Source organism: Pinus tabuliformis, chromosome 4_1, assembly GCF_031772625.1.
Source record: "Pinus tabuliformis cultivar Carrire ecotype Pingquan chromosome 4_1, CPIR1, whole genome shotgun sequence".
Classification (NCBI taxonomy): domain Eukaryota; kingdom Viridiplantae; phylum Streptophyta; class Pinopsida; order Pinales; family Pinaceae; genus Pinus; species Pinus tabuliformis.
Window position 1 is genome coordinate 129,717,243 of NC_142303.1, and position 12,229 is coordinate 129,729,471.

Below are 12,229 nucleotides of genomic sequence, written 5' to 3' on the forward strand. Positions count from 1 at the left end.
CAGGAAGTTTATTAATGAATACAAAGTGTTTTTATGTGTGTTGCTGAAGCTCTGTTCTCTGGAGAATTTTTTTTTGCTTCCCTGTGTTAAAGATCTCGTGGCAAAAAGTAGAGTATTACTCTCCAAATAGTGATTTTGTTTTGGAATTTACAAGAAAATTCCCAACAATGTCCCACCCACGGTATGTATATATGTGTAAAAGAGTCTTTGAATATTTAGGTTAAATAACCATGGAACTAAATGAAATCTCATCAAGCTAATTGCCATTCATATTTGTGAATCAGGAAATAAGGCGAACATTGCTGTTGAAATAGGTAAACATACTGTCACAAAGTATTGATCTGTTGATGGGTATGGCTACTTTTATCGATTATTAAAATCATTTTAACAACTACAGGTGCTTCCGTTGGAGCGGCTGTATTCATGGCAGCGGGATTATTAGTGGGTATAACGTTATATGCAAAATGGAGAAAACATGCTTCTCAGCGCTGTAAAACGAAGGTGGAGAAATTCCTAAAGGAATATTTTGACAAAATGCCAACCAGATATTCGTACTCACAACTCAAGAAGATCACAAACAACTTTGCAGAAAAATTGGGAGAAGGGTGTTTTGGTGTGGTGTATAAAGGAAAGCTCCACAACGGTGCTCAAGTGGCCGTTAAGCTTTTGGATAGCCATAGGCAAGGTGAGAGCGCCGAATTCATGAATGAAGTGGCCACCATTGGGCGGGTCCATCACGTCAATTTGGTTCGTCTGCTAGGGTATTGCTATGAAAAATGTACAAGCTCACTGGTATATGAATTCATGGTTAATGGATCTCTCGAGAAACTTATATTTTCTGGAAAGGAGATCGGGAAAATGTTGACATGGGAGCAATTATATTTAACAGCTTTGGGCGCTGCTCGTGGAATTGCATATTTACACCAAGATTGTGAGAACTGCATCATACACTTCGACATGAAACCTCATAATATACTGTTGGACGCCGATTTTGTTGGGAATTTCTGTTAATTCTAGAACAAACGAACAGAACAGAACAATGCTCTGTTTTAACACAGTGGAAACAAAAATTGTTTCTGAATACAGTGTTTTAGCAATGGAGTTTCGTCAACTGAGTTTCAGCAATGGTGTTTCAGCAACGCACAAAAAAAACTTGTATTAATTAACAAGACTACTGTTACAAAATAAAACTTCCTTTCACAGATGGATTACAGTAGGAACACTTCATATGCAGTTCCAAAGATTTCACTCTGTCTCTGCCTGCAAATTGACACTGCTGTGTCTGCACTTTTGTGCATTACAAAAAGCAAAATACTCTGTCTCTGTTTCGAAATTTTACACTGTTGTGTGTAAAAATTTCTTCATTCGCGCTACTCTTCACAATGGCGCTCAGGCTGTAATATCTCTACACTGTTGTGCATTACAGACTCTGTCTTCTCCTGAAAAACATTACTCTTGCGCTATTGCGTATTACATTTCATGTTCTCTCAACAAAACAAAATTACCCTCATGCTGTTGCGCATTCTTTTCACATTCAACAACAAAACTTCACGTTGTTGCGTGCTTTCCTTACATATGCAATTCTACGCTGCTGCGTATTCTTTGCATTACATCCACACTGCTGTGTGTATTACATTCAACCTGCTGGAAGAATTCTCCTTACATTCACTGCGGCGAGTTTCTCTTTTCATTACATATTCAACGAACACAAAAACATTACATATATAAAAAAAACTTACATACGTTTACTTGTGCCCATACTCCCGTAAAATAAAAAAAAATAAAATTAAAACCTTACCTACATTTACCAACCGTAATTACTTCACATTAATTTAGCATGGCGATATGTTTTTTTTATTATTAACCGTGGATTTTACTCCACGTTAATCGCACGGTGGTCAACCAATATCGCACAGAAGATCTTTTGGGCCTGGAGGTCCTCCCGACAACAACAAACATGCTGTTGCTGCCACAACCGTAGATCTGCCCCAAGTTAATCGGACAGTTGCGGTCAATATCGCACAGCCTATTCTTACCTATATTTATGCTTCGGGAAAAAAGGCTGTTTGAAAAAACTGATGTGGACACGCATCAAATGGTGTACATTATCACTGCCATTTGAGGAAAAACCATCTTTCGGCAAAAGTGGTGCGGGGAGGGTGTATTGGCGGTTTTGCCGCTGCACGACAGTTGAAATTAATATTCCAACAGATTTCACACAAAAAGTTTCTGATTTTGGTCTCACAAAACATTGTGGGAAGGGAGACATCCATATTTCAATGACTGCCACGAGAGGGACGCTGGGATATGTTGCGCCAGAGATTTGTGACAGTAGTCTGGGCGCTGTTACAGATAAATCAGATGTCTATAGTTTTGGAATGGTTTTGCTGGAGATGGTCGGTGGAAGAAAGAACATCGATTGGAATAAGAGCCATTCCTGTCAGTTCCACTTTTCTGAATGGGCTTTCAAGCTACTTGAGAGTGGGGAGTTGGGGATGAGATTAAGAAGAGAACTAAAAGAAGAAGACAAGGAGAAGGCCGAAACACTGATTAAAGTTGGATTGTGTTACATCCAAAACAATTACAAGGATCGTCCAGCTATGAGCAGGGTTGTCCAAATGATAGAAGAAAAGGAAGGTGACGTCCCTAGTCCGTTCACGCCCTCAAATTCGTCATCCACCGCACATGAAAACCCTTTCTCGTCTTCTGCGAAAGAATCTTCTTCAATTAAAACTAGATTCTAGATTTCTTATACGTTAGGGAATGGGTTATAATTTAATTCAGTGTTTTGTGATAACCAGGGAAATTTTATTTATGTAGGTCTAGGCAAGCAACTAAGATTCAGGGAAATTTCATCTATGCAGGTGTAGGCAGGTAATTAGGTTCAAGAATAGTTTATTTACTGTTATCTCTTTACTATCTGTATCAGTAATGTGTATGCTCACTGTATAGTCTCAACGTTAGTGAAAATAACTGTTGTCTCTATTACTGTATGTACGAGTAATGTGTATTGTCACTGATTAGTCTCAACTTTGGTGGAAGCCCAGGTTGAACGGAAATATAAACTTTTGGAAAATGTAAATATTTATTTTTTATTTTTAATCTCTTATTTTTTTTATATGAAATTGTTGACCAAGTATTGTAGTGTGTAAATAGTATTTTGCAATGATCTTGATGTTTGAACTAGTAGTTTATATAATGACTATGTAATCACACACAAAAAAATAGCATGGTAATATGAGAAACTTTACTGGTTTTGAATATTTCATATTACTTTTTTTTGGGTGTGTTTTTAATGTGTTTTAATCTGTGCCTCTAAAATCCAATATGGTATAGCGCATGTTTTAATTTGGGATCGCTCGTTACAGTGGTGATTCTTGTATGTATTTAGCAAGTAATATCGATGGATGGATGTGAGCGTGTAATTGGTAGTGTAAGCCATGTTCTTTATTTTAAAATGAAGCAACAATGTCTTTATTTTAAAACTTCAAATAACTTTTGGTGGAAGTTTTGCAAGTTTTAGTATTTGTCTGACTTTACTAATGCCTATATTGTATCTTTTTCTAGGGTTCCAAGTATATTAAACACTTGTGCGGTTGCAGTAATGTGTATATTGTATTCTTGACTGATGCATGCAACTATTGTAGTGATATGTATATTGTATTCGGGAGTGGTGCATGCAACCATTGTGGTGGAGATCAATGTTGAAAATGTTTCTTTCAAATTCTAAGTATTGAGAGGACAGTCCGGTAACTTGTCCACACATATATAATCGCAACAGACTGCAGTTTAGTGATTCTGATGTCATAGGGTTGTTTTAATTAAATAGGTTGTTCACATACAAATCACAAGGCATAATTCCTATTGCAAAATGACTTTTAGAGACTGCTATAGAACCGCTTCTCAAGATTAGTGATCAATCCATAAGCTTTGCTCATTGTATTAATTTTCATTTGAAGCTATATGAACCAGATTGCGGCCCCATAAACGCTTCCTCTTGATATATTAGAGGTTTGTTGAAAACCGTTGTTTTTAAGTTCTTTGGAATGATATTCAGGTCATAGTCTAATGAGTCTCTTACGGTAGTTTGGAAGAGCAATTTATGCTCTCCTAGAGAGGCTTTTCTATTTACGAACTTATAGAATATGACATTAAGTTAATGTTAAGTTTTTGTTTCAGAAGTTAACATTCACGTTAGAAATTTATCCCAACCAGCAAGATTGATGAACTCATTGCAGGCGTTGTGTAACTAAGTCACAAATTTGCAGAGACTGCATTTTATTTTATTTTATTTTTTTATTTTTATTTATTTATTTATTTTTATTTTTTTTGGTGTAGAATTTGATATTTTTGTTCTTTAAAAAATCAGATTGCAATTAGATTGTTGGAGTGTTTAAATTTTTTTGATGGTAAAAATAGATTAGCAATCCATAAGACCCAAAAATCCTCCAATTTGATAACTGTAACCTAAATTTTAAAAAATTAATACAAAATTTTATTATAATGTTGAGAGAATTTCCATTATCTTCTGAGCTCATCTCTAAGATTTTTAAACTAAGTGACTCATCACGCGCCATATTTTGTTTCAGGCAGAAGGTACGTGGAATTAAATTTGAAAATATCCACGCAGAGTGGGTGAACTATATTCAGATTTCTCCCCTTTTTTACATTTGCACCCATATTTTGATTTAATACATGCTCTGCACTCATTCTAGAAATTTGATTTTTCTGTTTAGTGTATTGCACGTTATTTTTGGAGTTTCACTCTCTGTTTTTCTTTTTTTGTTGAAGCAAGCACCGAACCTTCTATATCATTAAATCAAAGGACAATTTACAAAGTGTATAGAAACTCAACAAATAAGAACACAGGAGAACGGGTAATCTTGCCAATGACAAGGACCCTCCCTCTATCTCACGCAAGTACAAAACTCTAGAAAAACCCAGAAAGACCAAAACAATTTGGACAAAGCATCTCCCAGAGCCAACAAGCGACAACGGTCAAACCTAACTCGCAAAAGAACAAAAAATAAGGAAAGGACAAGGTGCACCATACAAACACGTGGAGATGGTCTGACAGGCCCCACTAAATAGTATGAACGATCCCAGCCGTCCATTCCGGTTGCTAGATCTTAAGGCTAGGAACAATTTCGCAACACCAAACCCACCCACACTTTATCTCGTGATGGAGGGCGATTTCCGCTAGGACCACCATGCCACATGTCAAGCGCTCTATGGGATCGCTCTCACAATTGTAAAACCACTTACCGCTTTGAATACGCACGATCACCGGAAACCCACCAATCGCTAGTATAGCTAACCCGGAGGTGGAAAGAGGACACCTACTGTTGTATCCCATAGAATGTCCCTTCTACAATCTCGTGCCAAGAAACTTGAAGCTGCTCCCGAGCCTATTCACGAGTAAATTTCGTGGAGTGCCAACCAAAAACCTGAGAAACCCGATTGAAATGAACTGGGAGGAGATGAGCCCGCACAAGCTTTTCCACCTATCTGGCTCATCCTTCAGTGTTGAGTCAGTATCCCCCGGTTTCATCAATTTGTGGTTTTCAACCCAACTCGAAATCAGAAAACCTCCCTGTCCTCAGCAGCTTGATCTTCGCAGATAGCCTTTAAACGACTTGGAGGAATTTCAAGCCAATTTTGTGCCATTCCACCCTTAGCACTGCTCACACCTTGATTGGCCAGAAAGTCGGCCAGTTTGTTGGCATTACAACGAACATGGATGAAACTTATGGTTTGAAGGTCGTGAAGATGCAGTTGGATTTTTTGATAAACCTAGACGAGTTTCCAATGATTCGAGACTCTTTCTGGCCTGGAACCACCATTGATTCTTTTCACTGTGTTGATGGTTATCTCAGAGTCTGCTTCCACAATGATATTTGAGCAATGATTCTGTGATAGAAACTCTAGACACTGTTCCAGTGCCATCACTTCTACAATATTATTAGTCGCTCTCCCTAAATAGTAGTGGAAGATGAATATAATATTGCCCTCGTCATCCTTTAAAGCTCCTCCATAACCAGCGGTTCCCAGATTTCCCTTGGATGCCCCATCAATGTTGTATTTTAGAAAGCCTTTTGGTGGGGGTTGGCCGTAATCCTTCTCTGTAGTCATGGATTTATTCTTACTGTTTCTACCTTAAGGAGTTGTCTCTTACAATCCCAAGTGCTTGAGAATTCTTTTCTCTACCTCTGAGGGGGGATTCGTGGGGATATTATTAACAGTAGAACTGACTATCTCTCTGATCTGTTTCAAGATAAGATCAAGAAGATGTTGTACTGAAGTCTTACCATTCTTGAAAATTCTTTTATTTCTTTCTTTCCAAACATTCCAGATGATAATGCAGGGTGTGAAGGCCCAGGCCAAATTCAGGACTTCATTCTTCTTGAAGTCTTTTCTCCAGTGGTTTAGGGTATTTATGATACTTCCTCTATCCCTATCTGACTGCTGGAAAATTGAAGAGAACGAATCCCACAGCTAGGTAGTATAAGAGCAGCTATTAAGAATATGTTCCATTGTCTCCTCTTGCTCTTCACAGAGCTGACATTGAAAAGGTCCCATAATTTCCCTTCTCCTAATATTGTCCCAAGTCAATATTTTCTTGTGATGAACCAACCACATAAAAAGCTTGATTTTCGTCCAACCTTGCTACCTCCAGAGATGCGTCCAGGACTTGTCTGGAATGCTATGATTCAACCCAAGTAGAAAACCTTTAGCTTCCTTGAGATTAAAGGCTCCTTGCTTATTATTACCCCATCTCAATTGATCCTGCCCATCTTTTTTTAAGATCTTCCTTTGCTTGAACAAGTCCCCAAGAGCCTCTGCTTTAATTTTTAGGGGGTTGTCCTCTCCGCATTCAATGTTTCTCCAACTTCTCCACTTTTCGAAGGTAAGAGAAAGATCCCAAAAATCCTTAACCCTGATTAACCCTTGGGCATCTGTTTCCTGCTTAAGGCTTATAAAAGTTTTTGTTAACAATGTTGGTTCCTTCTACCATTTTTCCTCCCAAAAAATAGCAAGATCACCTGCTCTAATTTCCCATAAACTATTCTTTTGAACTAAGCTTCTGTTCACCCAAGCTTTGTTCCATATGTAGGAGCCTTCTATAGTTCCATACATTCTTATTAGATCATTATTGTGCCACGAGCTAGCATATTTCTCTTTCCATATCGTGGCCCATTGAGATTTTGGCTCTTGCACCCATCTCCACCAAAGTTTGGCTCCTAGAGCTTTACAAAGAATCTCTTGATCATCCAGGCCGAGTCCCCCCTGACTTTTGGGTTTGCATATTTTTTCCCAGGAAACTAGGGCCCATTTCTTTCTAGTTTCCTCCTTTCCCCACATGAAGTCTCTTTGTATGTCTCTAATTTTTCCTAAGACCCCTTTTGGAGCCGAGAGAGCTGATAACATGAAAACAAGGATGGATTGAAGAACAACATTTGTTAGAACTAACCTGTCGGCCAGGTTCAAGGCACAGAAGGTCCAATTTTTTACTCTGTCCTGCATCTTATTAATAACTGGTTCCCAAATACTCTTTCGCATGGGTCTAGCAGTAAGAGGTATTCCTAAATATTTTGAGGGGAGGAAATCTCGTTGGAAACTGAGAATTCTAGAGATATTTCTTTGGATAGCAATGTTAGTGTTAAAGAAGAAGATTTTTGATTTAGAGAGGTTGACTTCCATACCTGTAGCTAGGGAAAAATCTTTAAGAATTTGCTTGTAGGCCAAAGCCTCTCTAACCGTAGGAACTCCTTGCAGTAAGGTATCATCAACAAATTGTTGATGAGTCGGCTCAGACTCGTTTTCCGAAGTTTGAAGACCCCTAATTCTTCCAGAAGCCTTGGCCTGCTTAATGGAATGCCCAAGCCCTTCCATCATGAGAATGAAGAGGAAGGGAGAGAGAGGGTCTCCCTGCCTGAGGCCTCTAGAAGGATTGAAGATAACAGAGGGAGATCCATTGACTAGAATGGAAAAGCTAGAGGAGGTCACCAGCGCCATGACCCATCTGACCCAGTTGTGATCGAACCCAAAGGCAGAGAGAACTTTCTTGATATAATTCCAATTCACCTTGTCATACGCTTTGGCAATATCCAGTTGCATGATCATCCCCACCTGTTTGTTACTGGTTAGTGTGTGCACCACTTCATGAGCTTGAATAATGTTGTCTAGAAACTATCTTCCCTCCACATAACCAGATTGCTCTTCAGACACTAGCAAGGGGAGGAGAGGTTTGAGTCTATTATCAACTACTTTGGATATAATCTTGTAAACCACATTACACAAGGCAATAGGTCTGTACTTGTCTGCTGATTGAGCTGTGTCTTGCTTGGGAATAAGGGAAATAAAGGAGGTGTTGAGAGCTTTCAGTATAGTTTTGCTTCTCCTGGAATCCTCTACCACATTCACAATGTCCTCTTTGACAATATGCCAACATGCTTTAAAAAAATCCACGTTGAAACCATCTGGCCCTGGAGCTTTTCCATTCTGCATACCTTTGAGAACCTCACTGACCTCCTCTTCCTCAACTGGTCTGTTGAGGTTAAAATTGTCCTCTCTGGACACCAGTTTGGGGATATGCCCTATTATTCCCCTGATGGATTGATCCCTGTCTGGAGTGTTTTCTCGAGTGATGTTCTGGAAATGTTGAACAAGCACAGTTTCAATGTCTTTATGAGTGGTTTGAATTTCCCCTCCCTCATATTTAATCATGGAGATTCTATTGTGAGCTCTGTTAGCCATTGTGGATCTATGAAAAAATTTGGTGCTCCGTTCTCCTTCCTTGAGCCATTTAGTTCTGGATTTTTGTCTTCAAAATATTTCCTCTTGTTTGCATAAATTTTCCCAAACTAGATGGTATTTATCAGCCTTCTGGCTTTTGGCTTTGTCAAATCCATTGCTTATCAAAGCCTTGTTGAGTTCTAGAATTTTGATTTCCACCAATTGTGATTCCTCAAAAATGTTCCCAAAATATTTCTAGTTCCATTCCTTTAGTCTGGACTTAATGTGCTTTAGTCTCTTATGCAGAATGTACATCTTGGAACCTTGGATTTGCAAGTCTTCAGCCCACCATTTTTGAATATTACTAATGAAATCTGGGTGGGAGAGCCAGATGTTTTTGAATCTGAAGGGTCTATTCCTGGGAGCATCTATACCCTTTATTTCCGACTGAATCGGCCAATGATCTGAACCTCCAAAAGGAAGCACTCTGGCTGTTATTTCACTATTAAGGAACATTAGTTCCTCTGATATCAAGAACCGATCTAACTTGGACGCTACCAGTGCCTCACCTCCTCTTTTATTGTTCCAAGTAAAAAGGCCATTACTTGAATCTGACTCAACAAAATTCATGTTGTCTGTGAATGATTGAAACGCTAAGGAGTCTTTGTTGAGCACTCTGGTGCCTCCTTTTTTTTAGAGAGAGATTTGATCATGTTAAAATCTCCTCCTATGATCCAAGGCATTCCCGTCTGTCTGCTTTCGAGATCACTAAGGGCTTCTAACAATTTTAGTTTTTCCTCTAATTTCTAAGGACCGTAAACATTTGTAACTAGGAATGTTCCCGAAATCCCAACCGGTTGAATGACCACTGATAGATAATTTCTTGATGCCTTTGCATCCATAATTTTGATCCTTTGGGGATTCCAAAGAGTAAGAATACCCCCCGCTGTGTTCTTAGCTTTAACCTCTAGAAAATCATATCTAATGAGTCATTTGTTGTGTATTAGTCTTATTTTCTGAATGGATCATTTCGTTCCCTGGATGAAAATCATATATGGCATATCTTGTTTCATTCTATGACTAAGCAATCTTTGTTTTCTTTTACTTCCTAGACCTCTAATATTCCAAGATGTAAATTTCATATTTAAAGATTTGTAAAGGAGTAACTGGTTAGGTCTTTCATCTTACCCGAATCTATCATGAGCTTTCCACACTCCATCAAAAGTTCCTTCTACTTTTTCTGGCCTCTCTTCTTACCCACATTTCTAGGAGCTAGTCCTGGGGTTGGTTTCATTGTTTTCACTCCTTTGTTTTCCAGCTTGTCGGTGGTTGTTCCTGTTTCTAACCCTCTTTCCTGAGACTTCCATAGAAACAATTGTTGTATTCTGTTGCAGTCCTCTTGGGGTAGAGATTCTATCCCTCCTGTGGTACCTTGCATCAAGAACCCTTCCAGGTCTAGGTGTTCCTTTTCTAGAATTTCTTGCAGTTCATGGTCTTCCAGATCTATTTCACTTTGGGTCATTTCCATATCCATTTCTGCTTCCGTCTCACTATTCATAGTATCTTTCCTGTTACAAATCTCTTGTGGTATATTGTAGTTTTCCTCCGTCACTTTTTCCTTAGGTCCTTCCTTCATTGCTTGATTTTCCTTTGTCATTTCTTCCTCTTCTTCCAGTGCTTGAAACTGGTTCATGTTGATCTTTTGCTCCTCACTGCGTTGTTGCCTTGTTCCCTTTATGCCTCCTTTTCCTTTACTTACCACTTTCTGAAAGTTTTTAGTCTCCTTCACAGTATTAGGTTTACCTTTGTTGTCTACTTTGCTAAGAGGACAGTCTCTAATTAGGTGACCATGTTTGTGGCATTTACGACATTTGAACGGGATATGTTCATAATCCACCGTTTGGACCAATTCCTCATCAAAGACTTCTAGGATTAGTTCATCCGGGAGAGCTCCTGATAGATCCATTTCTACACAAATCCTAGCATAGGAAGTATATTTACCCCGTCTTGTGGCTTCCGAAGCTTTCACAAAACGACCTAGTTTATTGCCAATGGCAGCAAGCAACCCACGTTGCCAATAATCAAGAGGTAGGGAATAGAGCCTTACCCAAATAGGTATCGAGGTGAATGTATCTCTTTCTGCAATGAATTTCATCTTCCACGGCCTCATATAGAGGCCTGCTATTGCAAAAAAGTAGGTTCCACCTTCGAATATTCTGTCTTTATCCTCAATGTTAGTAAATACCACTATAAAAAAACTCTTTGACCCCAGATGTAGTTCAATACTACCTTTGGGTTTCTAATGGTATTTGATCCATGTCTGTAATGCCTTTTCAGAGGGCCCAATTCCCATGAATTTGCATATTATGGCGTAAGTCCCCATATGTTCCCTGTGCTCCTGCAGATCAGGATCATTCAACACTACTCTAGGAGTAATCTCTGTTCTGGGTTTGCACGGTCCCTTTTTGATTTTTGTCCCTTGTTCCCTGGATTTTGTCTTCTTCCTCTTTGTCCTTTACGCTGCTATTTTCCTTGGACCTAGCCCCATCTACAACCTTTTCATTATTTTTCCCCCTTCTTCACCAGAACCTCTGATTTTTCCCACCAGTGACTTACCTCTGCCGGCAGTCACTTCCTTGTAGGAGGGAGTGGAGCTCCCTCCTCTACTGCGCTCCATGGGGAGCAGTGGAAGAGCCCCTCTGTAATCCTATTTTCGCGCCCTCGAGTTCGTATTTCCTCCCCTTACCACGACGTAACATATGGATGTGGGTATCGTTTAACTCTATGTTTTTCACTATCAAATTGAAATTTGTTTATTTGTGTCTGGGTAATGGTGTCTATTGTTTCATCCTTTGCATTCACTGTGAGTAGTATGATGTCAAAGTTTTGGTTGATAGCAGATTTATTAGAGTAAGTTATCAGAGAATGTGTCAAGCTCTGGCTTGATAGTAGGTTGTTATAGTCAGCAAAGGGTCAAGGTTTTAAATCAGTAAAATATGACAGCTTTAAGCACAAGTTTGATAAATTTATTGAATCCTCAATTTAAGGGGAATAATTATGGTTTTTGGGCAATTACACTGAAGGTTTTATTTTGTTCTCAAAATATTTGAGATTTTGTAGAAAATGGGTTCCAAGAACCAGCTAATGCAACAACACATATTGCATTGACACAAGTAGAAAGATATTTGCTAAGAGATAATAGGAAGAAGGACTCCAAATCTCTATTCTACACTTTTCAAGAAGTGCATGAGAACAATTTTCTAAGGATCGCTGCAGCAACAAAGTACAAGCAAAGAATGGGATATTCTCGAGACAACATATCAAGGTATAGAAAATGTAAATTCAACAAAATTACAAATGTTGACAAGAGATTTTAAGACAATATGCATGAAGGAGTCTAAGACAATAGATTCATTTTTCACATAAGTTAATGGATTCGTTACTCAAATCAAATCTCATGGTGAGATAATTGAAGAAAGGAGCATAGTTGAAA

At 38.8% G+C, this 12,229-nt stretch overlaps 1 protein-coding gene and 1 pseudogene across 1 annotated transcript; both read left to right on the forward strand.

Annotated features, from left to right (window-relative positions):
* The first annotated feature begins 423 nt into the window (after nucleotides 1-423).
* Nucleotides 424-1,011, forward strand: LOC149174535 (rust resistance kinase Lr10 pseudogene; annotated as a pseudogene).
* A 1,268-nt stretch (nucleotides 1,012-2,279) lies between these two features.
* Nucleotides 2,280-2,744, forward strand: LOC149174536 (PR5-like receptor kinase). The gene has a single exon (XM_089420882.1). The coding sequence runs from the start codon at nucleotides 2,280-2,282 to the stop codon at nucleotides 2,742-2,744; it is 465 nt and encodes a 154-aa protein (XP_089277008.1).
* Nucleotides 2,745-12,229: the final 9,485 nt, after the last annotated feature.